At 44.4% G+C, this 26,700-nt stretch overlaps 2 protein-coding genes across 4 annotated transcripts; both read left to right on the top strand.

Annotated features, from left to right (window-relative positions):
• The first annotated feature begins 2,322 nt into the window (after window positions 1-2,322).
• LOC119811859 (immunity-related GTPase family M protein 1-like) lies at window positions 2,323-17,159 on the top strand. Of its 2 annotated transcripts, XR_005285024.2 has the most exons (2): window positions 2,323-4,334; window positions 17,146-17,159. XR_005285024.2 is itself a non-coding variant. In XM_038326002.2 (1 exon), the coding sequence occupies exon 1, from the start codon at window positions 2,333-2,335 to the stop codon at window positions 3,650-3,652; it is 1,320 nt and encodes a 439-aa protein (XP_038181930.2). In that variant the 5' UTR covers window positions 2,323-2,332; the 3' UTR covers window positions 3,653-4,840. The 2 variants fall into 2 exon arrangements, 1 of the variants encoding a protein (XP_038181930.2); XM_038326002.2 differs by lacking the exon at window positions 17,146-17,159 and having other exon boundaries at window positions 2,323-4,840.
• On the top strand, window positions 16,859-26,661 carry LOC119811862 (immunity-related GTPase family M protein 1-like). Of its 2 annotated transcripts, none has more exons than XM_038326007.1 (2): window positions 16,859-17,145; window positions 24,283-26,661. In XM_038326007.1, exon 2 carries the CDS (start codon window positions 24,304-24,306, stop codon window positions 25,462-25,464), a length of 1,161 nt encoding a protein of 386 aa, XP_038181935.1. In that variant the 5' UTR covers window positions 16,859-17,145; window positions 24,283-24,303; the 3' UTR covers window positions 25,465-26,661. The 2 variants fall into 2 exon arrangements, with proteins under 2 accessions (XP_038181935.1, XP_038181934.1); XM_038326006.1 differs by lacking the exon at window positions 16,859-17,145 and adding an exon at window positions 17,530-17,789.
• The last annotated feature ends 39 nt before the right edge of the window (window positions 26,662-26,700 follow it).

Raw genomic sequence — 26,700 nt, 5'->3', positions numbered from 1 at the left:
GTGTATGCTGCTGTCTAGCATGTTGAGATTTGCTGTGGTCCTGAGAAGTGGTTGGAGTCCTGTCAACACACTGCTGTGTCTCAGCGTCTACTCCAGAAGGCCAAAACTCTAGTGCTTATCTGTGCCATGTATGGGTATATGCATTCCACATCCTCCATCTTTTAAAAACTAGTTATTTTTATTATTATTATCATTATTATTGTTATTATTATTATTATCTTGAGAAAGTATCTCACTATGTAGACCTCACTGTTTGACCTGGAAGTCACAGATATTCTCTTGTCTCTGTCTCCTTGTGCTGGAATTAAAGGTGTGTACCACCATGCACAGTTTGTTATTGTTTTAAATTATGTGCATATGTGTCTGTGTGGAGTATAGGCACATTTGTACAGTGCCCCAGCAGACCCAAAGAGGGTGTCAGATATCTGGAGCTGGAGTTACAGGACGTTGTGAGTCACCTGATATGGAGGCTGGAATTGAAGTCAGGTCCTATGGAAGAGCAGTAAGTGCTCTTAACCTGAGTCGTCTCTCCAACCCCACACCCTCCATCCTTGGTGTTGAAAAGTTATCCTGCCCCACAACATACTTCCAGTGTCATGGTAAGGACTTAGTCAGGAACAGAAATATGATTGATGCCCTATCAAAGTGAGACATCAATATCTCTCTATCAGCCCAAGCCCATGGCTCAAGGAATCTTAGGAGACATAAGAAGCATGAAAACCCTGTAGGAAGTAGCTGGGCAATGGTAGCTCACGCTTTTAGTCCCAGTACTCAAGAGGCAGAGGCAGGTGGATCTCTGTGAGTTTGAGACCAGCCCTAGTCTAGAGAACAAGTTTCAGGACAAAGTTGCATGCACAGAAAACCCTGTCTCTTTTCAAAACAAACAAACAAACAAATAAACAAACCTATAGAAAGCATGGTTGCTTGTGTGAGTGTGTGTGTGTGTGTGTGTGTGTGTGTGAGTGTGTGTGTGTTTGTGTAATGCTGACTTCTGGACAAGGCGTGCCTGTGGCACTTTTAAACCTATGCAGTCGTGGTTACTTGTAAAAGATCACCGCACAACTGGGCCCTTTGACATCTTGTCATAGAAAGTGGAGGATATGGTCTGACCATATCCTCCCTGAGGATTTGGACACCGTAAATGGGTGGTTAAGGAAGGAGGGACATTTTCTTCAGGCCTGCAGCCACTGAGAAGATGCGTGTGCTGCTCTAAGCCAATTCTCACTCCTGCTTTGTAAACAGTCAAAGGAAACTCACTGGGCCACAGGAGAAAAACACCCACAGCTATCTAAACACCAGCTGTGCGAGTAGAAGTGGAGCAGGCTGGGAAGAGGAGAGACATCCCAGGGACCAGGAGGAAGGCTCAAAGGTTCACAGGTCGGGGAGAATATGATAAATACACATGGTGTTCGTGTGCGCAAATGTCATAATAATACCCAGTGTGTATAGTACTAATCTATACCAAAAATGCGGAGTGTGGTGGCGCACACCTTTAATCCCAGCAAGGCAGAGGCAGGAAGATCTCTGAGTGTGAGGCCAGCCTGGTCTACAGAAGTTGTTCTAGGGCAGCTAAGGCTAGACGGAGAAACCCTGACTCAAAACAAAAACAAACACAAAATATATATGCTGATAAAAACATTAAAGCCTGTTCACAGAAGAATTTCAATCTCTGTTAATAAAAATAACAGCAGTAGTAACAGACAACCCATACTCTCAATTAAAATTGGTGAATTTATATATATTTTTTAAATATTGAATTTTATATGTATGTGTGCCTGACTGTCTGTATGTGCACATGTGCATACGGGTACTGTTGGAGTCGAGAAGAGGGCTGTGGAATCCCTGGACTCAGAGTTACAGGTGGTTGTGAGCCACCATGTGGGTGTGGCAACCAAGTCCAGGTCCTCTGCAAGATCAGCCAGTGCTCTTAACCACTGAGCCGTCTCTCCAGCCCCGGTGAGGGGATCTGGAGACCATGAGGCTTTGCTGTTGAGCCTGGTGTGTAGCCGTGCATTGGTTACGCCTCTACCACTGGCCACCACTGGGGAAAGGAAAAGCACTTCTCTGAGTGCAACAGCAACAAACAGCCACGGATGTAGGATGCGTGGAATGAAGACTTGTGGGTCCTCCAGGCAGGGAGCTGGCACAGGCTGTTCCCTGCTCTGAACGCACGTCTTTGGTAGTCCTGGCAAGCGGGAAGGGGTGGACATTTGTACCCAGTAAGGGAACTGCCTGACATTCCAGTGCTTAGCTTTGGGGTTCAGGGTTGCAGTAGCAGCTACAGAGCTATCCTTGCCCTCCAAGAAATGTACTTATGCGCAAGAGGCTCAGCATGCTCTATCTGTCAGCAGGTCGTGGTGTAGGATTCTCTGTGGATCTGAAAGCCTGGACGAAGAACAGTGTTTCCTGTGGGTACCCATATTCACAGCCATCCTTAACTTCCTTGCTAATGTATCTGCAGGTTGCTCCATTGTTCACCAACATGGAAGAGGTAGTTGGATCCCCTGAGGATAAAGAATTTACATGCTTCTCTGATGCTATAGCCATTCACAAAGAGGGAGGTGATGATTTATCTGTAGAAAATGTCAAGAATATCGAGACTGCTGTGGAAGCAGGGAATTGGGTAGAACTTGTCTCTATCGTCAAGGAGATCAAACAGGAAGCATCGAGAACCACAGTGAAAATTGCTGTAACTGGGGACTCCGGCAATGGCATGTCATCCTTCATCAATGCTCTTAGGGAGATTGGACATGAGGAGGAGGATTCAGCTCTCACTGGAGTGAGGACCACACAGAAACCGGCCCTATACTCCTCCTCCAAGTTTCCCAATGTGGAACTGTGGGACCTGCCTGGCACAGGGGTCACATCCCAGAGCATGGAGAACTACCTGAAGGAAATGAACTTCAGAAAATGTGACCTGATCTTCCTCATCGCTTCTGAGCAGTTCAGTTTGAATCATGTGAAGCTGGCCAAAGCCTTGCAGAGCATGAGAAGGAGGTTCTATGTCGTCTGGACAAAGCTGGACAGGGACCTCAGCACAAGTGCCCTCCCAGAACCCCAGCTACGGGAGAACATCCTAAAGAACATCCGGGAAAACCTCCAGGAGGAGGGGTTGGTGGATCCCACTATATACCTAGTATCCAACTTTAGTCCTTCTTTTCATGACTTCCCGAAGCTTAGACACAAACTGACAAAAGACCTCCCTGAAATCAAGTATTATAGTCTCTTTGGAATCCTTTTTCAAGTCTGTGAGAAGATTATTGATAAGAAAATGAAAACCATTAAAAAGTACATAAAGGAGGATAATTTACAGGGAGGTTTAGGAATCTCGGATCCAAATAATCTGGCAGAGTGTCATAAAGTCTTCCAGGAATACTTTGGTGTGGATGACAAATCTCTCCGCCAGGTGGCTGTGACGATGAGTCACCCGGATACTTATTTCACAGATGCCATGCAGTCCCAGGTTACACAGACGCACCAACTAGATGGCTTGACACCGTCTCTGCTGCACCAGTTCCGTGATCAAGCTGTTAAGTTTGCCTATCGCTGTTTTCGCTCAACACACGCGCAACAGGAACATGTACTTGATGAAGCTGTTGAGAAAACCAAGAAAATTCTGAATATAATCTTGAAGGACACTCTCCTTCCTTAGGAAGGGCTAGCTAACCGAGATTCCCTCCCCAGCTTTCTACCCGACATCTACCCCCAGTTGAACTTAATTGCTGTATGGGTTTCAAGTTCCTTGAGATTAATCGGCCGACTCTCTTGACGTGCATTGCCCACAGAAAAGAGTGCTATGGGTTTTGATTTTTTACCATTTGTTTACTTTTATTTTAACTGAACTTTCTGGGATCCCAATATAGGAGACATTTCCTTTTTCAAATTGCACAGAATTTCACGTTTGACACATGGTCACCTTGGCATCTATGACTGATATAGTTTCTCTTAGAGGCCTCTTAATTTTTGCTTCTTTCTTTTCTTCTCTCTTGTGGGAGGTAGAGCATCCTTTTGGGAATGAAAAAGAGCTTGTTTCTGTCCACTTTCTGAAAACGTGACTAGTAGAGGCCTGTTCTCTCTCTGTACCACTGGTCATGGGATTCACAAAGTGCTGACTGGAAGACTTCTAGGTCCCCCACAGTACCCCCAGTGGTGCCAAGGATGTCATGGCCTCTCACACTCAGGGCACCCACAGTCTTCTATTGCATCTGACTTGTTCATCTACCCCTAACTCTACAGGCCAAACCCCTATCCAGACACATAGACCCTTCTCCCTTCCTCATGGAGCTTTCCCATTTCACTCAGGTGTGTGTGTGTGTGTGTGTGTGTGTGTGTGTGTTCATTTAAGACAGATGCTTCTCCGTGTGCTGTTACATCCCATTTTCTCAGTCCCCCTCTCAATGGACGTCAGAGTGTGGTTGTAGGGTCCAGTCCATCCATTCAAACAACAGTCCTGAGTTTCAGTTTACCCTAAAGCAATACCTGGTTTGGGGAAAGATCACAAACTGAGTTCAAATAGTCACCACTCAGGAATGGACCATCCAAGGGAAAAACACCAAATATTCCAAAGGAAATGCCTAATGTTCCAACCATTGTAGATGTAGATTCCAACATCACCAGATATCCCTTAGCCCAGCACACACCCATCCTCTTTCACCAAGACACCCGTAGACAAATGTCAGCCAATCAGGGGTCCTGAACCTTAGAAATCCCCTCACCTCAACCTCTGCTATGTTAAGAACCCCACCCAAACGGTAGTTTTTATGACTCTCTGACCTCACTGTGTTGTTGGATGGGTGGAGGGTCCAAGCTCAAGCCTGAATAAAAGCTCTTTGCTTTTGCATATGAGTGTGGACTCTGTTATTGTTTGGGGGACCCTGTGATCTGGGTATAACACTGTCAGCCCTGTGCCCTCCACTTCCTTCTTTTCATAACACTAAATACTTTCTTCTTCCAGCCATAACCAAGGTCACATCCCAGCATGCCTGCTTCTGTGCCACCTGTGCCGGGAAGGGGTTATTTTTGCCTCGTAGTTTGCCAGTACAGCTCATGATAGATGAAAGACAGTCATCACAATAGGAGCATAGGGCAGGAGAGAGAGGGAGAGAGAGAGAGAGAGAGAGAGAGAGAGAGGCACACTGCTCCTTGGCTCATGTTCTTATTGTCATTCAGCCCAAGGCTTCAGTCCATAGAATGATACCATCCACATTCAGAGTGGGTCTTCCACCCACAGTGATCCAAGTTTAGAAACCCTCTCACAGAAATTCCATAGTTATTCTAGATCCTGCCAATTTGACATTCAATATTAACTTTACAGGTACAGTGATAGCAAGGGGTATATTGGAGTTTTATTAGTTAATACTGGGAAGCCCTGCTGATGGAGGCTCAAGATCACTGGATGCAGAACGAACTACACACAGTCCTGTCTGGGCAATCTTTTCATATGGTGATTTTTCAGTATTTGTATAATTTAGCTGGGTGAGGTGGCAGACACTCGTCATCACAGCACTTGGGAAAGGGGCAGAAGATTCATTTCAAAGTTACACAGTGAGTTTTATACCAGCACGGGCTTTAGTAGACAATGATTTACATTTTAAGATGTATACTTTTTATTAGTCTATAATAATTGCGTAAAACAACAGCTTGTGGGCTAGTGAGGGGGCTGAATGGGTAAAAGTGATCGCTATCTGAGCTTGATCTCAATTACCCACATGGGAGAAAGAGAGAACTGTCGGCCACAAGGGTCCTTTAACTTACGTGTGTGTCTGGCATACCTTCAGCACACAGAAATAAATAAATGCAACAATGGAAATATGCTCTGTAAAATAACAGGTTGCGTTATGGCATTTTCACACGTGGATAAAAACAGCCTTTATTATTGTCTTTGGCTGTGTCAAAATTCCTGGGAGAAGGACTTGTTATGGCTTCTGTCAGAGAGGGTACAGCCCAGCAGGGCAGGGAAGGTGTGGCACAGGGGTGTGACCCAGGAGGGCCTGTACCCCATCTCCCTGGACCTTTATCAGACCCACGTTCCCAGGGGCAAACAGAGACACTAGAGGTATAAATTGAGCTGCACCCTCAAATAAGGAAGCCTGGGCCATTTGAACTCCAGGCTGAACTCTGAGGGGCTAGCTGTCAGCAATGCCCTGTCAGGGTCTGAGCAGTGGTTTCTGCAGCTGTTAACAGGAAGCCTCTCCAGGACTCCTGCTGGTATTGTGTCACAGGAGTGAGAAAAGTAACTATTCCAGTAATGTGCAGAAAACTAGGGACCTAGGAAGTTGTCCACAATTCACCAAGCCAGCTGCTTTGGGGACTCAGGAGGAGGTGTCAGCCTGCCCTGTGTGGAGACTGAAGCCAGCTCCTCGGGCTGAGGAACAGCATAGTGTGGCTAGCAGAGCTGTACTGCAGGCAGGACAGCCCATCCCAGAAGATGAGCAAGGGAGGCAGAGGATGCTCCCATTGGGAAAACAGAGCGAAAACCAGTACAAAAGACTTAAGGGTGCCTGAGAAGTTCCTTCCACAGACGAGAGCCCTGGATATCTAGGGTACACATCTGGGCACATTCCTACACATGATGCATGAGTAAGTCTGGCAGGGACCTCTCTTTCCCCCCTCTCTTTCCCTCTCTTTCTCTCCTTCCATCAGTCCCTCCCTCCCTCCCTCCCTCCCTTCCTCTCTCCCTCCCTCCTTCCCTCTCTCTCTCTCTCTCTCTCTCTCTCTCTCTCTCTCTCTCTCTCTCTCTCTCTCTCTCTCTCTCTTTCTTTCTTCCTTCCTTTCTTAAGACAGGGTTTCCTTTTGTAGTTCTGTCTACCCTGGCTGGTAGAGAGACCTTTAAAGGACAGTGGAAGTACGCGAGACCGACAGAACATTTCTCAAATATGTGGCATTGAGTTTCAAATGCTTTTAGTTTCATACACACAAGAAAGAAAATAAAACTTCAAGGGTAAGAGCCACATTAATCACTCATAACTGTGGAATTGTACACGCCAGACCCACTGAGGGCTTTCAGCTAAGAACCGTAGGATATATATGCTGCTGTCTAGCATGTTGAGATTTGGTGTGGTCCTGAGAAGTGGTTGGAGTCCTGTTCACACAGTGATGTGTCCCAGCGACCACTCCAGAAGGCCAACACTCTAGTACTTACCTGTGCCGTGTATGGGTTTATGTATTCCACATCCTCCATCTTTTTGTATTCCTAGTATCCAACTTTAGTCCTTCTTTTCATGACTTCTTGAACCTTAGAGACGAACTGAAAAGAGATCACTTCAACATCAGCTACGCAGATTCCTTAGAGACTCTTTCTGGAATCTGTGACAGGAGCCCCCATGTTTGTCCGCACGCCAGAGGAGGGCGCCAGATCTCAGTACAGATGGTTGTGAGCCACCATGTGGTTGCAGGGAATTGAACTCAGGACCTCTGGAAGAGCAGCCAGTGCTCTTAACCTCTGAGCCATCTCTCCAGCCCTCCGGGAGAGTTTTGAAAACTACCAGAAGCTCTTTGGTATGGATGATGGGTCCTTTCAGCAGGTGGCTCAGAGGACAGGGACACTGCAGATGGGCTGCATGGCCATGAAGTTCCAGGAGTTGCACACGAAAGACTGGAGGCTGAAACTCATGAAGAGTTTTCCCGTGTGCATGTTGCTCAAGTGTCTTGAAGTCTCGTGGTGGTATGGCTTGTGGAACATTATCACCTGTTGCTTAATACTCTGGAGACAGAGCCTCATCGTTGAAATAATTGCGCAGAACGCCAAGACTGTCTGGAGGAGTGTCCTAAAGGATAATACCCACCTTCCTGAAGTCCTTTGTGGAGGGTCTAAGTAAACCTCAAGTGAAATTCAGCAGCCTCAGGGTCTTCTTTTTGTTTAAGGCCCTAGCTATTTTCTAGAAATGAAGAACAAGAGCAACATGTTGTAATAAGTCTTAATATCGTTAGAGGAGGTAAGAAAATTGCTTCTCTTCCCACAGGCAACTCTAATACCCCGTTCCTTGGAAGAACAAGTGTCTGCCAAGATCATCAGCCACACTTTCCTAGCTCAGCACTTAGCACGGATGCTTCCAGTTTCATTTTCCTGCAGGTGTCCATCACATGGTGTCCCCCTAAACCATTAAAGTTGTCTTTATCAATACTGGTTCATTCTTATCTGTATCTTTCCCTAGATACCCAGTGGTGACTCAACTGGCCCTAGGTGCTCTTATAGACTTGGGGGGTGGAGAGGGAGGTGGACGCAGTCCCTGAAAATCTACTGTGTGTTGGGGCTGTTTGCATGTGGGAGCGCATGTGTGTGGTCTCATGCACACCAAAACATGTGGAGTCCGTGTTCACTTTCTACCTTATAGGTTCTGGAGACTGAAGTCAAGTGGTCAGGCTTGGTGGCAAGCACCTTAATCTGTTGACCCCTGTCAATGGCCTGCTGAAGATGTCTTTGTGTCTGGACAAACATGTGATCAGTGTTCAAAGAGTCATCCTATGCCAGAACAGGGAAGAGTGGCTTCCTCAATTCCTAGACAACAAAGTCTGTGTATATTTCCTGTGTTATAACAAAATTTCTGATCTTAGGCAATATAAAAGGAAATCAGGTTCATTACCTTATCATTCTGGAGCATGAGGAACCCCTGTGTGAAGCATCAAGTTGGCCTCTGGTGAGATCATCACAAGGGCAGGAGCTCCTGTAGAAGAGAATAGAGCACAAAAGATCCAGGTGTCAGGCTCCTTTTGTCCTTCCATGGCCCATTCTAAAGGGAAACAGCAGAATCCTATAGATTGGTCCCTTCCTAAATCAATAACACTATGCCCTAAATATGTCCTACTAGTTCACATATGAACGTGTGTGTGTGAGAGAGAGAGAAAGAGAGAAACAGAGACACACACATACACACACACACACACACAGAGAGAGAGAGAGAGAGAGGGATAGATAGATAGATAGATAGAGAGAGAGAGAGAGAGAGAGAGTTAGTTTCATGTGTGTGGAGGCTGCAACAGCACATCAGGGCTTAGCACAACTGATTCCATGATGGAAGTACCATTCAGGTCCTAAAACTCAACAAGTAGACAGCACCAACCAACAAAATAAACAAAGACCTAATACGTCAAAGTCATAGTTCTGGAAAATACTCTAAATGTATTGACCTTGATGTTTGGCTTCTGTAGTTCCATTTCTAGATAACTATGCTTTCTTTTTTGAGACAGGGTTTCTGTGTGTAACAGCCCTGCCTGTCCTGTACTGTCTTTGTAGACCAGCTGGCCTTGAACCCAGAGACCTACCTGCCTCTACCTCACAAATGTTGCAATTAAAGGTGTGTGTCATATACTCAGCCTGGCTAACTATTCTTATTAACTGAAGTAAGTCAACCCAGGATAGATTTTTTGTGCTTAAAAACTCATCCTGAGAGAGGCTCCTGGGAGATGGTAAATACAGGGGCATCTAGCAATAAGGACACTTCATACAACTGGCTTCAATTAGTTTCAGCAGTCCTGGATGATGGGCCACAATTACTATGGAAATATTGTTTGTGAGGAGAGGCAAGAATTTTAAAACAACGGAGAAAAGAAAAAGGACTTGAGACTTCCCAAGATGAAATTCTTGGTAAGGGCACTTATGCTGATGCACAGGCCCAAGATCTTTACAATGAACAAACCTTGTCTCTATACCACAAAGCAGCCTTAAATGCTTGGGACAGGATTCAAGAATCCAGAAAATAAATTGAATCATATACTAGGGTTAAACAGGGCCAGAGAGAACTCTTTACTGACCTTTTACAAAGATTAACTAAGGCTGTACAAACAGAGGTAACAGACCCAGATGCTAAACAAGTACTTATTGAATCTCTGGTTTTGAAAATGCCAACTTAGAATGCAAAAGATACTTGGGCCTTTAGAGGTTAGATCAGCACCAATGGATCAATGGATCCTGTATACAATGAACATTGAGACATTTGACTATTATATTGAATCTTGGGTAGCAGAAGCAATTTCCAAATGTATGAGGAAACATCAAAATGCCAAATGTTTTCTACATTCTTTTTTGTTTGTTTGTTTTTGTGTTTTGTTTTTTTTTCAAGACAGGGTTTCTCTGTAGCTTTTGGAGTCTGCCCTGGAAATAGCTCTGTAGACCAGGATGACCTAAAACTCACAGAGATTTGCCTGCTTCTGCCTCCTGAGTGCTAGGATTAATGGCATGCGCCATGAGTGCCAGACTGCTAACTATTTTACTTGTGGTAGAATAGGACATCTGAGAAGGGATTGTAGACAAGGAATTCTTAGAAATAATGTCTCCTCTGGGAATGGCAAAAATAAAAGGTATCCACCTTCTGGATTATGTAGAAGGTGTAGCAAAGGCTGACATTGGTCCAATGAATGTAGATCAACAAAAGACAGACAAGGTAACCTGATAACATTGGGAAACTACTTGGGGGGCTTCTCACAAACTCCCATGTCAAAAGTGGTCCAGTAATTCTCAGTCACTGTGGAGGGCATATCTCACCAGTAAAATTTAAAAATCCAGTGCATTTTTGTAAAAATCCATACTGTTCTGGATGAAGGAATAAATATGGAGGATGAATTAAAAATTTCAATAAAAATATATATAATCTTAAAGACTTATACAAATGATCAAAGACCAAAGCTAAGAATGTGTATAGTGGCATTGTAATTGTGGGTTTGATAGGACGTGAATATCATTACTCCAGAATCTTGGCACTCAAACTGACCTCTTCAAGAGGCAGATATTCAATTCCTAGGAATTGGAACCCTATCTCAAGTAAGACAAATCATGAGATGGGCTGAATGCATAGGGTCAGAAGGACAGAGAGAAATGCTGAGGCCATATTTGGCTAATATTGTAGTGAGTGTATGGGGTTGTACCTGCTGCAACAATGGAATGCCCAGATTAACATTCCTGCAGTCCCAGAAACTCATATTTCTGGGAAGGATATTATAAGGTACTATACACAAAGGCTACCAGCCATTAAGGTTGTATAAGAACACAAAGCAACTAGCAAAACTTTAGAGGTGCCAACAGACCTCCCTTTAAAATGGTTAATTGAGAAACCATGGGTTAAACAGTGTCCTTTGAGAGAAGACAAATTGTAGGCTTTAGAACAGCTGGTATAGGAGCAACTAGATGCTCAGCATACTGAAGAATCAACCAGCCCTTGGAATTCTCCTGTATTTGTTGTTAAAAGGAAATCTAGTAAAAAGAGACTGGTGACAGATCTAAGAGCTGTCAACAAGGTAATTCAACCTATGGGTCCTCTACAATCTGGAATTCCTCTGCCTTCTCTATTACCAAAAGAATGGCATCTTATAGTTATTGACTTAAAAGATCGTTTCTTCACTGTACCTTTACAAGAAAAGGATAGAGAAAAATTTGCCATCATAATGCCTACTTACAATGACTCTCAGCTTACTAGGAGATACCAGTGGACTATCCTCCCACAGGGAATGCTCAACAGCCCCACCCTATGCCAATACTTTGTAAGTTATCCCTTCGAAATAATATGTAAACAATTTCCTAAATCTATAATTTACCATTACATGAATGACATGAATGAATTTAGAATGTTTGATAAAGTCAAGGAAGTTTTGCCAAAATGGAGATTACCAATTGCTCCTGATAAAATACAGAGAGGAGATTCTGACAATCACCTGGGTTATAAAATAGGTTTACAGAAAATTAGAACACAAAAGACACAAATTATGAGAGCCCGGTTGAGGACTCTAATGACTTTCAAAGCTTGTTAGGAGACATTTCCAGTCTATGACCTGCTGTTGGAATATCATCTGATCTAATCATTAATTTAAATAAACCCTTAGATGGTGACAAAGACTTAAATAGTCTCAGGGAATTAAGAGCTGAAGCTGAAAAGGAATTGATTGTCATTGAAAAAAATTACAGGAGGCACAAGTGGATAGAATGAATCCAAATCTTAATTGCATTTTAGTCATATTGTCTTTCAGAATTTCCCCTACAGGAATTTTAATGCAGAGAGAAGATATCATCTTAGAAAGGATTTTTTTTATCACATAAATCAAGTAAAAAATTAAAAACTTATGTGGAAAAGGTTTCTGAAATAAACATAAAAGGAAAATTGAAACTTTTTCAACTGGCAGAAATAGATCCAATAGGGATTATTATGCCTTTTACTATTGATGAAATTAAAAATTATGGGAAGACAATGAACCTTGGCAAAGAGCTTGTGCTATTTTTTTAGGAGAGATTAAAATCAATTATCCCCAAAGTGATAGAATTAGCCTTATAAAGAGAACTACTTAGATCCTTTCCCACATTATATGGGACACACCAATAACTGGAGCCTGTACATGCTATACTGATACAAATAAATCAGGAAAGGCAGGTTACAAATCAGAAGATTTAAGTAAGGTGTAAAGAAGCTCTTACAATTCTGCCCAAAAGGCAGAATTATATGCTATCCTCATGGTACTAAGGGATTTTACAGAATCTCTCAATATGCTTACTGATTCACAATATGCAGAAAGAATTTTCTTTTATATTGTAACTGCTAGATTTATACCAGATCCTACAGAATTGTCTTCATTATTCCAACAGGTTCACAAAATAATCAGTAATAGGCTTTGTCCCATATACATAACACACCTGATCCCATATGGGTCTGCCAAATCCTCTAGAACAAGGTAATGTGGAAATTGATTATTGATTGGAAGTTTGTTGAAGGCCTCAGAAATTCATAAGAAACATCATGTCAATAGCAAAGGTTTAAAGAAAGAGTTTTCTATTACATAGCAACAAGCTAAGGACATTATCAAGAGATGTCCTACTTGTGCTTTCTATAACCAAACACTACTACCTTCAGGGAGTAACACAAAAGGATACTCAAAGGAATAAAATCTGGCAGGTGGATGTGTTCCACTATGCAGATTTTGAAAAATTAAAATATGTATACCACACCATTGACACTTATTCAATTTTCAATGGGTAGCTGCTTTGAGCTCAGAAAAGGCTGATCCAGTAATCATGAATTTATTAGAAGTTGTGGCCATCATAGGTATACCTGCTCAAATAAAGACCGATAGTGGTCCAGTATCTGTCTCTATGAAAGTGAAGCAGTTTTTCTCATTATAATATAAAGTACATTATAAGTATAGCAAACAGTCCTACAGATCAGGCAGTTATAGAGAGATCAGATCAAAGTATAAAGGATATGTTAAAAAATAAGAAAGGGATGGAAAATGCTGCCAGAAATAGATTACATAATGCTTTATTAACACTGAATTTTCTTAAAGCTAATGAGAAAGGAATAACAGCAGCAGAGAGACATTGGATAATAGAAAAATTTTCTGAATTAAATCAGCTGGTGCATTTCAAGAATGTATTGATAAACCAGAGAATATGCTACTTTGGGGAAGCATTTTCACTTTTGTTTCCAGAGGAGAAGAAAAGCTATGGATACCATCAAAATTAATAAAGACTTGGTTTGAAAAAGAGAAACCTTTTGAGAAATAGAAATGACAGTTCATCCATAGAGGTGACAACCACACAGATAGTAAGGAAGCCTCATAGGGATTGGGGCAGGGTTCTGTTCTTGACTTTGCAGCAAAGTCCTCATCTTCAAAAAGTCAAGAGACCCTGCACATCTATATGTCTAAAGAGGAAAAGATAACTATCCAGATTGGATGACCAAGAAAAGAGAATTATGACTTATGAGGATAGGTCATCTAAGGGTAAGAATCACTGAATATTCTACTTATTATAATAATAGTCATGACTCACTTGAAAAATCAAAGCTGGTTTTAGAGTTGGACAACGGCTCTGTCCTTCTCTAGATCCAAGCATGTTGTCAAAGGAAAGATTCAGAGTTTCTGTCTCATGTCAGGAACCATCTGGTATGGGACATACCAATTTTTGTCTCTATCATACCTTTTATTGAACATATGTCTGTATAAATAATGTTTAAGTTTTCCACATTGAACAGTGAATTTTCCTTCAGTAATCTGAAGAAGATGAGACCCGACAACAACGACTCCACCTGTTTGATATGACATCATGATGCTGATAGTGCTGTTATAAGACTTGTTTTGGGTACCAATTGCTCAAGATGGTTCCAACTTGGTTAGCTGAAATGGTGCACTTATTTTTTTTCCAGAACTCCAAATAGGATCCCCGGAAAAACCCTACTGAATACTCAGAGACTATTTGCAATTATACCAGACAGTAATCTTAAAACTTAACCATCATTTTACTTTCACAGGATCCCATAGAAAGAACATCACCACCATGACAACAGGAAGTAATTCTAGAAGACAACGTCCCCTCTCCCAACAAAGTTTGTCCTCAGAGTTAGGGACATCAATTAGGGGTTGATTATAATTGATATAGGGTTGAGGGCTGGGATGGAAATTATGTAGGATCAGGGATCTCTTTGAAGAAAGAGGGAGGGACTGGAGAGATGGCTCAGTGGTTGAGAGCACTGACTGCTCTTCCAGAGGTCCTGAGTTCAATTCCCAGCAACCACATGGTTACTCACCATCACCTGTAATGAGATCTGGTGTTCTCTTCTGGCCTGCAGGCATACATGCAAACAGAACACTGTATAAATAATAAGTAAATATTAAAAAAAGAAATAGAGAGGAAAATTGGATGGGATAATAGATTAGTGTGAGCTAATTCACACTAATAATAATAGTGAATAATAAAGTAAATACATGTGAGCTCTTATTTATAGGCAACTTACATTGGTATAGATCCTTGTATATTGATAAAAATTTAAATTATATTGAATATGTACCTATTTTTGTCTACAATATTTGTATACCTAGGCAAAGCTATTTTGTCATAGTGTACGCATGCATGCTTCTACCTCTGCTTAAGACATTTTGTATATTGATACAATTTTAGAATATATTTGTCATATTGCAATATACATTTCTACCTCTGATCAAGATACTTATACATTGTTTACATTTTGAGGTCATTGTCCTCATTTGTTTTATATTTGTTTAAAGATTGTTTAATATTCTAATATGAATAATAAGTTATATAGGTATTAAGAATTATAGGTCTATGGTCTGAAGGGGAAGCCTAGCCAAAAACCTTGTTTTGTAAGGCGTGTCCCCCTTAGTCTAAAGGCGTGTCCCCCTTGGTCTAAAGGCGTGTCCCCCTTAGGTGTGTCCTCCTTAGGCTAATATTGACTTATAAAATCTTGTGGGCCTGTGGCCCGCCTGCTCTTTGTTTTCCTGCGCTCCTCGCTGGAACCTTGGATTTGTAAGTTCCCTTTCCTTTCCTTTATTAAAACTGAATTATTTTTTTGTTTGTTTTTTCGAGACAGGGTTTCTCTGCAGCTTTAGAGCCTGTCCTGGAACTAGCTCTTGTAGACCAGGCTGGTCTCGAACTCACAGAGATCCGCCTGCCTCTGCCTCCCGAGTGCTGGGATTAAAGGCGTGCGCCACCACTGCCCGGCTAAAACTGAATTATATATATATTAAAGGTAGTCTGGTGAATCATAACTGCCGATCAACCACGCACCTTCAATGGTCATCCATGTTTGTCATACTTTTAGTTAGACTACTCAGGTTCTTTAGATACATAGAGATTGTATTCCACAGAGATAGGTAATCTTAAACCACTTCAAAGAGCTATAGAATATGCCATTTTAATAACTTAGGGTTCTGTTGATATGAGACAATTGCTCCTGGCAGCACCGATCTATTCCCGAGAGAATGCTGAGCACTGAAGACACTCCACTTTGAGCTTGTATTCTTCTTGGCACAACTGGCCTTTGGGCAAGGGACTGTCCATGCATCGACCACTGACAAAGTGCATGATTTCCAGACAGGACAAGCAGGGTACAAGAAAAAATACTGTCAAAACTTGCCAAGACAGGGTAAGAATGTTTTGAAATTTTTCGTGCCTCTGAAAATGGTCTATCAGTTACTCTAGGCCTTATCCAAAGTTGGTTGTTCCAATGTTGCAAATGAGACTTTGGGTGATTGCTCAGCTAACCAGTTATCTCTGTCATTTGTTTCACATTTTGGAAGTTGCATGATTGCACTTCCTGCTGACTCAAGTAATATTATTTCCGTTCTTGTTAATCGATTGGGTTGAAGACTAAATAGTTGTAGTTACTTTCCTCTCATGCCTTGGCCAAGTTATTTATAATATAAGACTTACACTCCTTAGGATAGGATAATTATTAAAACATTTATCACATGTTTCTTGCTTGATATTGCTTATTCTAGTTGTAATTCTAATTTTTATACTGGATCCTTATTCTTATTGTCTATAATTTTTGCATTAGCCTTAGAACTGTCTTTTTTAAACAAAGGAGGAGGTGCCTATGTCTTCCAAGTGCTGGGATTAAAGGCACGTACCACCACATCCGGTCAGTAGTTACATGCTTAATGCCCTCACTTGAGGACAAGTGTGGTGGTCTTGGAGGACATTTCACTCTGACCAGGGGGTACATGAAACACCTCCACCCCACAGCCCAGGTCCTCACCTGCAACCTGCAGAGAGTGCTGCAAAGAGAGTTGCATTTCCCCAGGAGGATTCGCGGCCGCCCTTCACTGCTGTCTAATATTAAAGCCCATTCTCAGCCTATGTTGACTTTATCCCTTCCTAACCTTGTCCCTCAGCTGTTTGGCCACACAGGATTTCCTAACTCCTCATTGACAGTTGCAGTTTCTCAGAAAAGTAAGAGGGAACAGCCTGTAATATTTCTGTTTTGTTTGATTTCTGTCATCCTGCTGTCATTATTTTCCTGTCCTGTCTCCTGGTTACAAATGTCCTGCAGAGAATTTTTTTTTTTTTTTTTGAGACAGGGTTTTTCTGTGGCTTTGGAGCCTGTCCTGGAACTAGCTCTTGTAGACCAGGCTGGTCTCGAATTCACAGAGATCCACCTGCCTCTGCCTCCCGAGTGCTGGGATTAAAGGCGTGCGCCACCACCGCCCGGCCTGCAGAGAATTTTTTAAAAGAGGTTTTTCCTTAGGCACATTTGCCCGTGTCTGTGTCTGCCTGTCGTGGTGCGTGGTGACTTCCGAGGCCATATGGAGTCACAGGCAGGTGTGCGCTGCCTGTTTGGCGCTGTGAAGATGAGAAGATGGTTCTCTAGGAGATAACTAAGTGCTCTTACTGCTGAGCCATTGCTCCAGCTACCTCAACCCCAAGGAGAGGTGTGTGTGTGTGTGTGTGTGTGTGTGTGTGTGTGTGTGTGTGTGTGTGTGTGTTTACAGAGGGTCTTTTGTATCCCAGGCTCCTGATCCTTTTAACTGTACTTCCTTTGTGAGCTAAGATGAGAGACAGGCAGTGAGCAGGGACAGCAGCTGAGTGCAGTGTTGTGAAGTGTCTGCAGCTCTCTCTCACTGGGTGTGAAGAGGCTGGATGCATCAGCAGAGCAGGAGGGGCCTCCAGGAATGGGGCAGCGGGGTCACAACAGGAGGCTCTGACTGCAGTTTGGATGTCACCATTACTGGGCAGACTTCCAGCTCCAAGCCTGGCCTTCTGACAGAACTCCTCCCTCTCTGAAGGAGACTGTGGAGCCTGAACAGCTGAATCCTGCAAACCAGCCATTTCCAGGAATTGAAACTGAAGCTGCTTTGGCAGGGAGCCCCTCCCCTGTTGGAAGGCAGGCAGAGTTCATATGTGGAGTTGGAGCAAAATCCAGAGTGGAGCAGGATCTGAGGAAACCCAGGAGCTCAGGCTGCCCTTCAGCTGCTCCAGCCCCTGTACTGGCTCTTCTCGAGAGGTCCCCACACCTCTATTCTCTCCCTCCTGAACATCCTGGACTGGATTCCAGTTTTCTAAGGATTCTGAGCAGGTGGGTGAGAGACTCCTAAGAACAGCTTGGGCTATAAACTGCTCACTGCAGGCTGTCTGGGGTCTGGTGATCCTCTTGGGGATCCTGAGCAGCAGGCCCCTGCCCTGACTGTCTTCAGGACCACACAGATCCTGGTGTTTTGGCTGAGTTGAGTCCTTCTAACCCACCAGCCCTTTTTTATCTGCCTATCCCTGGCTTTGGTTCTTCTGAAGGGACCTAGTTTAGAGAAGGCAGGTGGGGTTTCACTCAGTCTCTCAGCCTCTGGCTGAGTCCTGGATCAGAACTTCCCCCAGCGCTTTTGGGTTGTCCCAGGACTGGTTCTTATTCAGAGCACTGGAAGACTGGGACTCGGAGCAGTGAGGTTCTAAGTAAACTCTTGTTTTGTATAGCTCAGTTCAATATTTTAATAATTATTTAGTGGTCGTCTGTGTGTGTCTGTGTTTACTTGTGAAGATCAGGGGACAATTTGTGGGGCAGAGTTTTTCTACAATCAATCTCAGTGTTAGGCTTGTTTATTGGCTTCCTGGGAAGTATGTTTACTTGCTAAGTGATCTCACTGGCCCTTTTAGGACAAACAAACCAAAAACAAACTATCAAAAAAAAAAAATCAAAACAGGGTAAAAATAAAACCAAAAAAACAAAAACCAAAACAGTTCAAGTATTTTATCTGCATTGGAGAAACTGACCCCACAGGCACCATACTCATGGAGCATTAGAGTGTCCATGTTGTTGGGCACTTTAAATCCTACCACCTTCCCAGAGATTGTATGCTGGGTCCAATGCTGTTCCCATCATCCTTGGGGTGGATCACACTTTCCTGGAATACAGGGCACCTAGAAATTCGCGGTGTCCCGTACTAGTGAAGGCAGGAAGAACAAACTGGGGGTTGAGGTCTAATAGAATCTGTGTTCACACAAGTTCTTCACAGCTCAGAACCATAGCCAGTGTAGGCTGGTTCCCACAGCTCTGGAAGCCTCGTTTGTTAGGAATTTTTCCTAACAGGACCTCTCTACTGAATCAAAAATCCCAATCAAGCCAAACCACAACAAGCAAAATTAAAAATATCCAGGTTTAATGGGATTCCTGTGCTCTCGGGTGGCCCCGAGGGGGAAGAAGGAGGCCGCTAATGCGACCACCAGGAGGAAGGAAAAGAAACCATGTGTTCCTCTTCTGGAAGCTCACTTAAATACCCTGTTGGAGTGGTCCTAACCTTCCTCCCCCATAGAGGGGTCAGGACCTGGCATGCTGGAATTTGGAGTCCAGACTAATACAACTCTCAGGCCTGGGGGCTGGTTAGATATGAGTAGCTGGGGTCTACGCTCTCAACTTAACATTCCAGACTCTTTGGATATAGGGATGAGAGGAAATTGAAGTGATAATTGTGACCAACAATTTAGGCTCTCTAGGAAAAAGGGGCATTGACTCAAGTCTGGATAATTCCTGTGGGTATAGGGCAACGTGGGGAAGGGGAGAGCTAGGTGTTGGTGAGTCCATGCTCAGTGAGAGGTGTGCCCTGAAAGGTATCCCATGTACTGTCATCCTGGAGACGCCAGGCAACAGTTCCTTGGGGGAGATGAGAAGGCAGATGTCTAGGAAAAAATATTGTTATCATCAAAGATGAGTGCCAGGATGAGGAGCAGGAAGGCCCTTCATTGTGGCATCCTGGAAAACCGGAGGGTGGAAGGTCCTGCCTGCTGGACAGACCAAATATTCTGAGTAGGTGCCCGCTTGAGCCTGGAGAGATGGTACCACCATGGGCATTCCAATAGCCTGGCAGCCGAAGGGGTGGTGAGGATTACCGTGTGAGGTCCTGTCCTTCGAGGTTCGAAAGACCTAGGAGTTAACTGTTTGAGGAGTACCCTGTCCCCTGGGGAGCGTGGGGCAGGTTTAGGGGCATTAGAGTCCACTGGTGTGGTGTCAGGGAGACGACTGTCAGCGCGTGAAGGGAGAAGGGACCTCAGAAGGGAGAGGTAGGGTAGGTACCCTGCCAGTGGAGGAGTTTGGACTGGGAGGTAGTGGTTAAGGAGAAAGGACCTGCCATAAAGCAGCTCAAAAGGGCTCAGGACTACGCAAGTAAGGGCAATGGGGAGAAGGGAGGGCCAAGATAACCTGAGTTCAATGGAGAGCTTGATTAGCTGTTGTTTGATGATTCCATTGGCCCTCTCCACCTTTCCTGAGGATTTGATGGAGGCTCAAGGTCCCTGGATGCAGAATGAATTACACATAGTCCTGTCTGGGCAATCTTTTCATATGGTGATATTTCAGTATTTGTTTAATTTAGCTGGGTGAGGTGGCAGACACTCGTCATCACAGCACTTGGGAAGAGGGGCAGAAGATTCAGTTCAAAGTTACACAGTGAGTTTTATACCAGCACGGGCTTTAGTAGACAATGATTTACATTTTAAGATGTATACTCTTTATTAGTCTATAATAATTGCGTAAAACTAGAGCTTGTGGGCTAGTAAGGGGGCTGAATGGGTAAAAGTGATCGCTATCTGAGCTTGATCTCAATTACCCACATGGGAGAGAGAACTGTCGGCCACAAGGGTCCTCTAACTTACGTGTGCGTCTGGCACACCTTCAGCACACAGAAATAAATAAATGCAACAAAGGAAATATGATCTGTAAAACAGCACATTGCGTTATGGCGTTTTCACACGTGGATAAAATCAGCCTTCATTATCATCCTCTGCTGTGTCAACATGCCTGCGAGAAGGCTGGTTAAGGGAGAAGGGCTTGTTTCGGCTTCTGGTCAGAGAGGGTACAGCCCAGCAGGGCAGGGAAGGTGTGGCTGCAGGCTTGTGAGTCAGGAGAGCCTGTACCCCATCTTCCTGGTGCCCAGGGGTAAATCAGAGACACTAGAGGTATAAATTGAGCTGCACCCTCACATAGGGAAGCCTGGGCCACTTGAACTCTGAGGGGCTAGCTGTCAGCAATGCCCTGTCAGGGTCTGAGCAGTGGTTTCTGCAGCTGTTCACAGGAAGCCTCTCCAGGACTCCTGCTGGTATTGAGTCACAGGAGTGAGAAAAGTAACTACTCCAGTAATGTGCAGAAAACTAGGGACCTAGGAAGTTGTCCACAATTCACCAAGCCAGCTGCTTTGGGGACTCAGGAGGAGGTGTCAGCCTGCCCTGTGTGGAGACTGAAGCCAGCTCCTCGGGCTGACGAACAGCATAGTGTGGCTAGCAGAGCTGTACTGCAGGCAGGACAGCCCATCCCAGAAGATGAGCAAGGGGGCAGAGGATGCTCCCATTGGGAAAACAGAGCAAAAACCAGTACCAAAGACTTAAGGGTGCCTGAGTCTCATCTTCCACAGATGAGAGCCCTGGATATCTAGGGTACACATCTGGGCACAATTCTAGTGCTTTAACATGACACATGAGTAAGTCTCTCTCTCTGTCTCTCTCTCTCTGTCTCTCTCTCTCTCTCTGTGTCTCTCCCACTTTCCCTCCCTCCATTGCTCTTTCCTTCCCTTCCTCCCTCCCTCCCTTGCTCCTCCCTTGCTCCCTCCCTCCCTAGATCCCTCCTTCCCTCGCTTCCTCCCTCCTTTCCTTCCTTCCTTTCTCAAGACAGGGTTTCTTTTTATAGTCTGGCTACCCTGAAACTTACTCTTTAGGCCAGGCTGGCCACAAATTGTCAGAGACCCGCCTGTCTCTGACTCCCAAATCCAGGGATTAAAGGCGAGCTCTGCCACCACCACACCTGGCTGCCAGAGAGCTCCTTAAAGGACAGAGGAAGTATGTGTGACTAACAGGAAATTTCTCAAATATGTGGTGTTGAGTTTCAAATGCTTTTAGTTTCTTTTTTTTTTTTTTTTTTTTTTTTTTTTTGGTTTTTCGAGACAGGGTTTCTCTGTGGCTTTGGAGCCTGTCCTGGAACTAGCTCTTGTAGACCAGGCTGGTCTCGAACTCACAGAGATCCGCCTGCCTCTGCCTACACACAAGCAAGAAAATAAAACTTCAAGGGTAAGAGCCACATTAATAACTCATAACTGTGGAACTGCACACGCCTAACCCAACGAGGGTTTTCAGTTAAGAACCGTGGGATAAGGTGTGTGCTGCTGTCTAGAGTCTTGAGATTTGGTGTGGTCCTGAGAAGTGGTTGAGAGTCCTGTCCACACACTGATGTGTCTCAGAGTCCACTCCAGAAGGCCAACACTCTAGTGCTTACCTGTGCCGTGTATGGGTGTATGCATTCCATATCCTCCATCTTTTAAAAACTAGTTATTATTATTATTATCATTATCATTATCATTATTATTTTGAGAAAGTGTCTCACTATGTAGACCTCACTGTTTGACCTGGAAGCCACAGATATTCTCTTGCCTCTGCCTCCTAGTGCTGGGATTAAAGGTGTGTAAAAACATGCACAGTTTGTTATTGTTTTAAATTATGTGCATATGTGTCTGTGTGGAGTATAGGCACATTTGTACAGTGCCCCAGCAGACCCAAAGAGGGTGTCAGATATCTGGAGCTGGAGTTACAGGACGTTGTGAGTCACCTGATATGGAGGCTGGAATTGAAGTCAGGTCCTATGGAAGAGCAGTAAGTGCTCTTAACCTGAGTCGTCTCTCCAACCCCACACCCTCCATCCTTGGTGTTGAAAAGTTATCCTTCCCAATCCTGCCCCACAACATACTTCCAGTGTCATGGTAAGGACTTAGTCAGGAACAGAAATATGATTGATGCCCTATCAAAGTGAGACATAAATATCTCTCTATCAGCCCTCGCCCATGGCTCAAGGAATCTTAGGAGACATAAGAAGCATGAAAACACTGTAGGGAGTTGCTGGGCAATGGTAGCTCACGCTTTTAGTCCCAGTACTCAAGAGGCAGAGGCAGGTGGATCTCTGTGAGTTTGAGACCAGCCCTAGTCTAGAGAACGAGTTTCAGGACAAAGCAGCATGCACAGAGAAACCCTGTCTCTTTCCAAAACAAACAAACAAACAAACAAACAAACCTGTAGGAAGCATGGTTGCTTGTGTGTGTGTGAGTGTGTGTGTGTTTGTGTAATGCTGACTTCTGGACAAGGCGTGCCTGTTGCACTTTTAAACCTATTGCAGTCGTGGTTACTTGTAAAAGATCACCGCACAACTGGGCCTTTGACATCTTGTCATAGAAAGGGGAGGATATGGTCAGACCATATCATCCCCGAGGATTTGGACACCGTAAATGGGTGGTGAAGGAAAGAGGGACGTTTTCTTCAGGCCTGCAGCCACTGAGAAGATGCGTGTGCTGCTCTAAGCCAATTCTCACTCCTCCTTTGTAAACAGTCAAAGGAAACTCACTGGGCCACAGGAGAAAAACACCCACAGCTATCTAAACACCAGCTGTGCGAGTAGAAGTGGAGCAGGCTGGAAAGAGGAGAGACATCCCAGGGAACAGGAGGAAGGCTCAAAGGTTCACAGGTCGGGGAGAATATGATAAATACACATGGTGTTCGTGTGTGCAAATGTCATAATACCCAGTATAGTACTAATCTATACCAAAAATGCTGAGTGTGGTGGCGCACACCTTTAATCCCAGCAAAGCAGAGGCAGGAAGATCTCTGAGTGTGAGGCCAGCCTGGTCTACAGAAGTTGTTCCAGGTCAGCTAAGGCTAGATGGAAAAACCCTGACTCAAAACAAAAACAAACACAAAATATATATACTAATAAAAACATTAAAGCCTGTTCACAGAAGAATTTCAATCTCTGTTAATAAAAATAACAGCAGTGGTAACAGACAACCCATACTCTCAATTAAAATTGGTGGAATTTATATATATTTTTTAAATATTGAATTTTATATGTATGTGTGCCTGACTGTCTGTATGTGCACATGTGCATACGGGTACTGTTGGAGTCGAGAAGAGGGCTGTGGAATACCTGGACTCGGAGTTACAGGTGTTTGTGAGCCACCATGTGGGTGTGGCAACCAAGTCCAGATCCTCTGCAAGATCAGCCAGTGCTCTTAACCACTGAGCCATCTCTCCAGCCCCGGTGAGGTGATCTGGAGACCATGAGGCTTTGCTGTTGAGCCTGGTGTGTAGCCGTGCATTGGTTACGCCTCTACCGCTGGCCACCACTGGGGAAAGGAAAAGCACTTTTCTGAGGGCAACAGCAACAAACAGCCACGGATGTAGGATGCGTGGAATGAAGACTTGTGGGTCCTCCAGGCAGGGAGCTGGCACAGGCTGTTCCCTGCTCTGAGCGCATGTCTTTGGTAGTCCTGGCAAGCGGGAAGGGGTGAGTATGGATACTTGTACCCAGTAAGGGAACTGCCTGACATTCCAGTGCTTAGCTTTGGGGTTCAGGGTTGCAGTAGCAGCTACAGAGCTATCCTTGCCCTCCAAGAAATGTGCTCATGCGCAAGAGGCTCAGCCTGCTCTGTCTGTAGTTAGCAGGTCGTGGTGTAGGATTCTCTGTGGATTTGAAAGCCTGGACAAAGAACAGCATTTCCTGTGGGTACCCGTATTCACAGCCATCCATAACTCCCTTCCTAATGTATCTGCAGGTTGCCCCATTGTTCACCAACATGGAAGAGTCAGCTGTGTCCCTTGAGGATAAAGAATTTACATGCTTCTCCGATGCTATAGCCATTCACAAAGAGAGAGATGATTTATCTGTAGAAACTGTCAAGAATATCGAGACTGCTGTGGAAGCAGGGAATTGGGTAGAACTCGTCAAGCAGATCAAACAGGAAGCATCGAGAACCACAGTGAAAATTGCTGTAACTGGGGACTCCGGCAATGGCATGTCATCCTTCATCAATGCTCTTAGGGAGATTGGACATGAGGAGGAGGATTCAGCTCCCACTGGGGTGGTGAGGACCACACAGAAACCGGCCCTATACTCCTCCTCCAAGTTTCCCAATGTGGACCTGTGGGACCTGCCTGGCACAGGGGTCACATCCCAGAGCATGGAGAACTACCTGGAGGAGATGGACTTCGGCAAATACGACCTGATCATCATCATTGCTTCTGAGCAGTTCAGTTCAAATCATGTGAAGCTGGCCAAAGCCTTGCAGAGCATGAGAAGGAGGTTCTATGTTGTCTGGACAAAGCTGGACAGGGACCTCAGCACAAGTGCCCTCGCAGAAGACCAGGTACGGGAGAACATCCTAAAGAACATCCGGGAAAACCTCCAAGAGGAGGGGTTGGTGGATCCCACTATATACCTAGTATCCAACTTCAGTCCTTCTTTTCATGACTTCCCGAAGCTTAGACACACACTGACAAAAGACCTCCCTGAAATCAAATATGATAGTCTCTTTGGAATCCTTTTCCATGTCTGTGAGAAGATTATTGATAAGAAAATGAAAACCATTAAAAAGCACATAAAGGAGGATAATTTACAGGGAGGTTTAGAAATCTCGGATCCAAATAATCTGGGAGAGTGTCATAAAGTCTTCCAGAAAAACTTTGGTGTGGATGACACATCTCTCCGCCAGGTGGCTGTGACGATGAGTCACCCGGATACTTATTTCACAGATGTCGTGCAGTCCCAGGTTACACAGACGCACCAACAAGATGGCTCGACACCGTCTCTGCTGCACCAGTTCCGCGATCGAGCTGTTCAGTTTGCCTATCGCTGTTTTCACTTAACACACGCGCAACAGGAACATGTACTTGATGAAGCTGCTGAGAAAACCAAGAAAATTCTGAGTAAAATCTTGAAGGACACTCTCCTTCCTTAGGAAGGGCTAGCTAACCGAGATTCTTTCCCCAGCTTTCTACCCGACATCTACCCCCAGTTGAACTTAATTGCTGTATGGGTTTCAAGTTCCTTGAGGCTAATAGGCTGACTTTCTTGATGGGCGTCCCCCTCAGGACACAGCGCCATGGGTTTTGCTTTTTACCATTTGTTTACTTTTATTTTAACTGAACTTTCTGGGATCCCAATATAGGAGACATTTCCTTTTTCAAATTGCACAGAATTTCACGTTTGACACATGGACACCTTAGCACCTATGACTGATGTAGTTTCTCTTAGAGGCCTCTTAATTTTTGCTTCTGTCTTTCTCCTCTCTTTTCTTCTCTCTTGTGGGAGGTGGAACATGCTTTTGGGAATGAGGAAGAGCTTGTTTCTGTCCACTGTCTGACAACATGGGTAGTAGAGGCCTGTTTTCTGACCTTTCCTTCTATGTGTAAAGAGAGGGGATTTAAGTCTGTACCACTGGTCATGGGATTCACAAAGTGCTGGCTGGAAGACTTTTAGGTCCCCCACAGTACCCCCTGTGGTGCCAAGGATGTCATGGCCCCTCACACTCAGCGTACCCACAGTCTCCTATTGCTTCTGACTTGTTCATCCACCCCTAAATCTCCAGGTCAAACCCCTATCCAGACACGTAGACCTTCCTCCATTCCTCATGGAGCTTTCCCATTCCGCTCAGGTGTGTGTGTGTTTATTTAAGACAGATGCTTCTCCATGTACTGCTACATCCCCTTTTCTCAGTCCCCCTCTCAATAGATGTCAGAGTGTGTTTGTAGGGCCTAGTCCAGCCATTCAAACAATAGGCCCGACTTTCAGTTTACCCTAAAGCAATACCTGGTTTGGGGAAAGATCACAAACTGAGACCACTCAGGCACCACCCAGGAATGGACCATCCAAGGGCAAAAGAAATACCTAATGTTCCAGCCCTTGTAGATGTAGATTCCAACATCATCAGGTGTCCCTTAGCCCAACACACACCCATCCCCTTTCACCAAGATACCTGTAGACAAATGTCAGCCAATCAGGGATCCTGAACCTTAGGAATATCCTCACTTCAACCCCTGCTATGATAAAAACCCCACCTAAACTGGGCTCATGACTCTTTGACCTCACTGTGTTGGCTGATGGATGGAGGGTCCAAGTTGGAGCCTGAATAAAGGCTCTTTGCTTTTGCACATGAGTGCGGACTCTGTGGTGGTTTGGGGAACCCTGTGATCTG

The sequence above is a fragment of the Arvicola amphibius genome, chromosome 4 (assembly GCF_903992535.2).
Source record: "Arvicola amphibius chromosome 4, mArvAmp1.2, whole genome shotgun sequence".
Taxonomy (NCBI): Eukaryota; Metazoa; Chordata; class Mammalia; order Rodentia; family Cricetidae; genus Arvicola; species Arvicola amphibius.
Note: the sequence above shows the minus strand (reverse complement) of the source record. Positions and strands in the feature narration are given on the sequence as shown.

What these genes read in the sequence shown, in the direction of transcription:
- LOC119811859 (XM_038326002.2), top strand. Translation starts at nt 2,333, where the DNA reads ATGCTCTATCTGTCAGCAGGTCGTGGTGTAGGATTCTCTGTGGATCTG.
- LOC119811862 (XM_038326007.1), top strand. Translation starts at nt 24,304, where the DNA reads ATGGAAGAGTCAGCTGTGTCCCTTGAGGATAAAGAATTTACATGCTTC.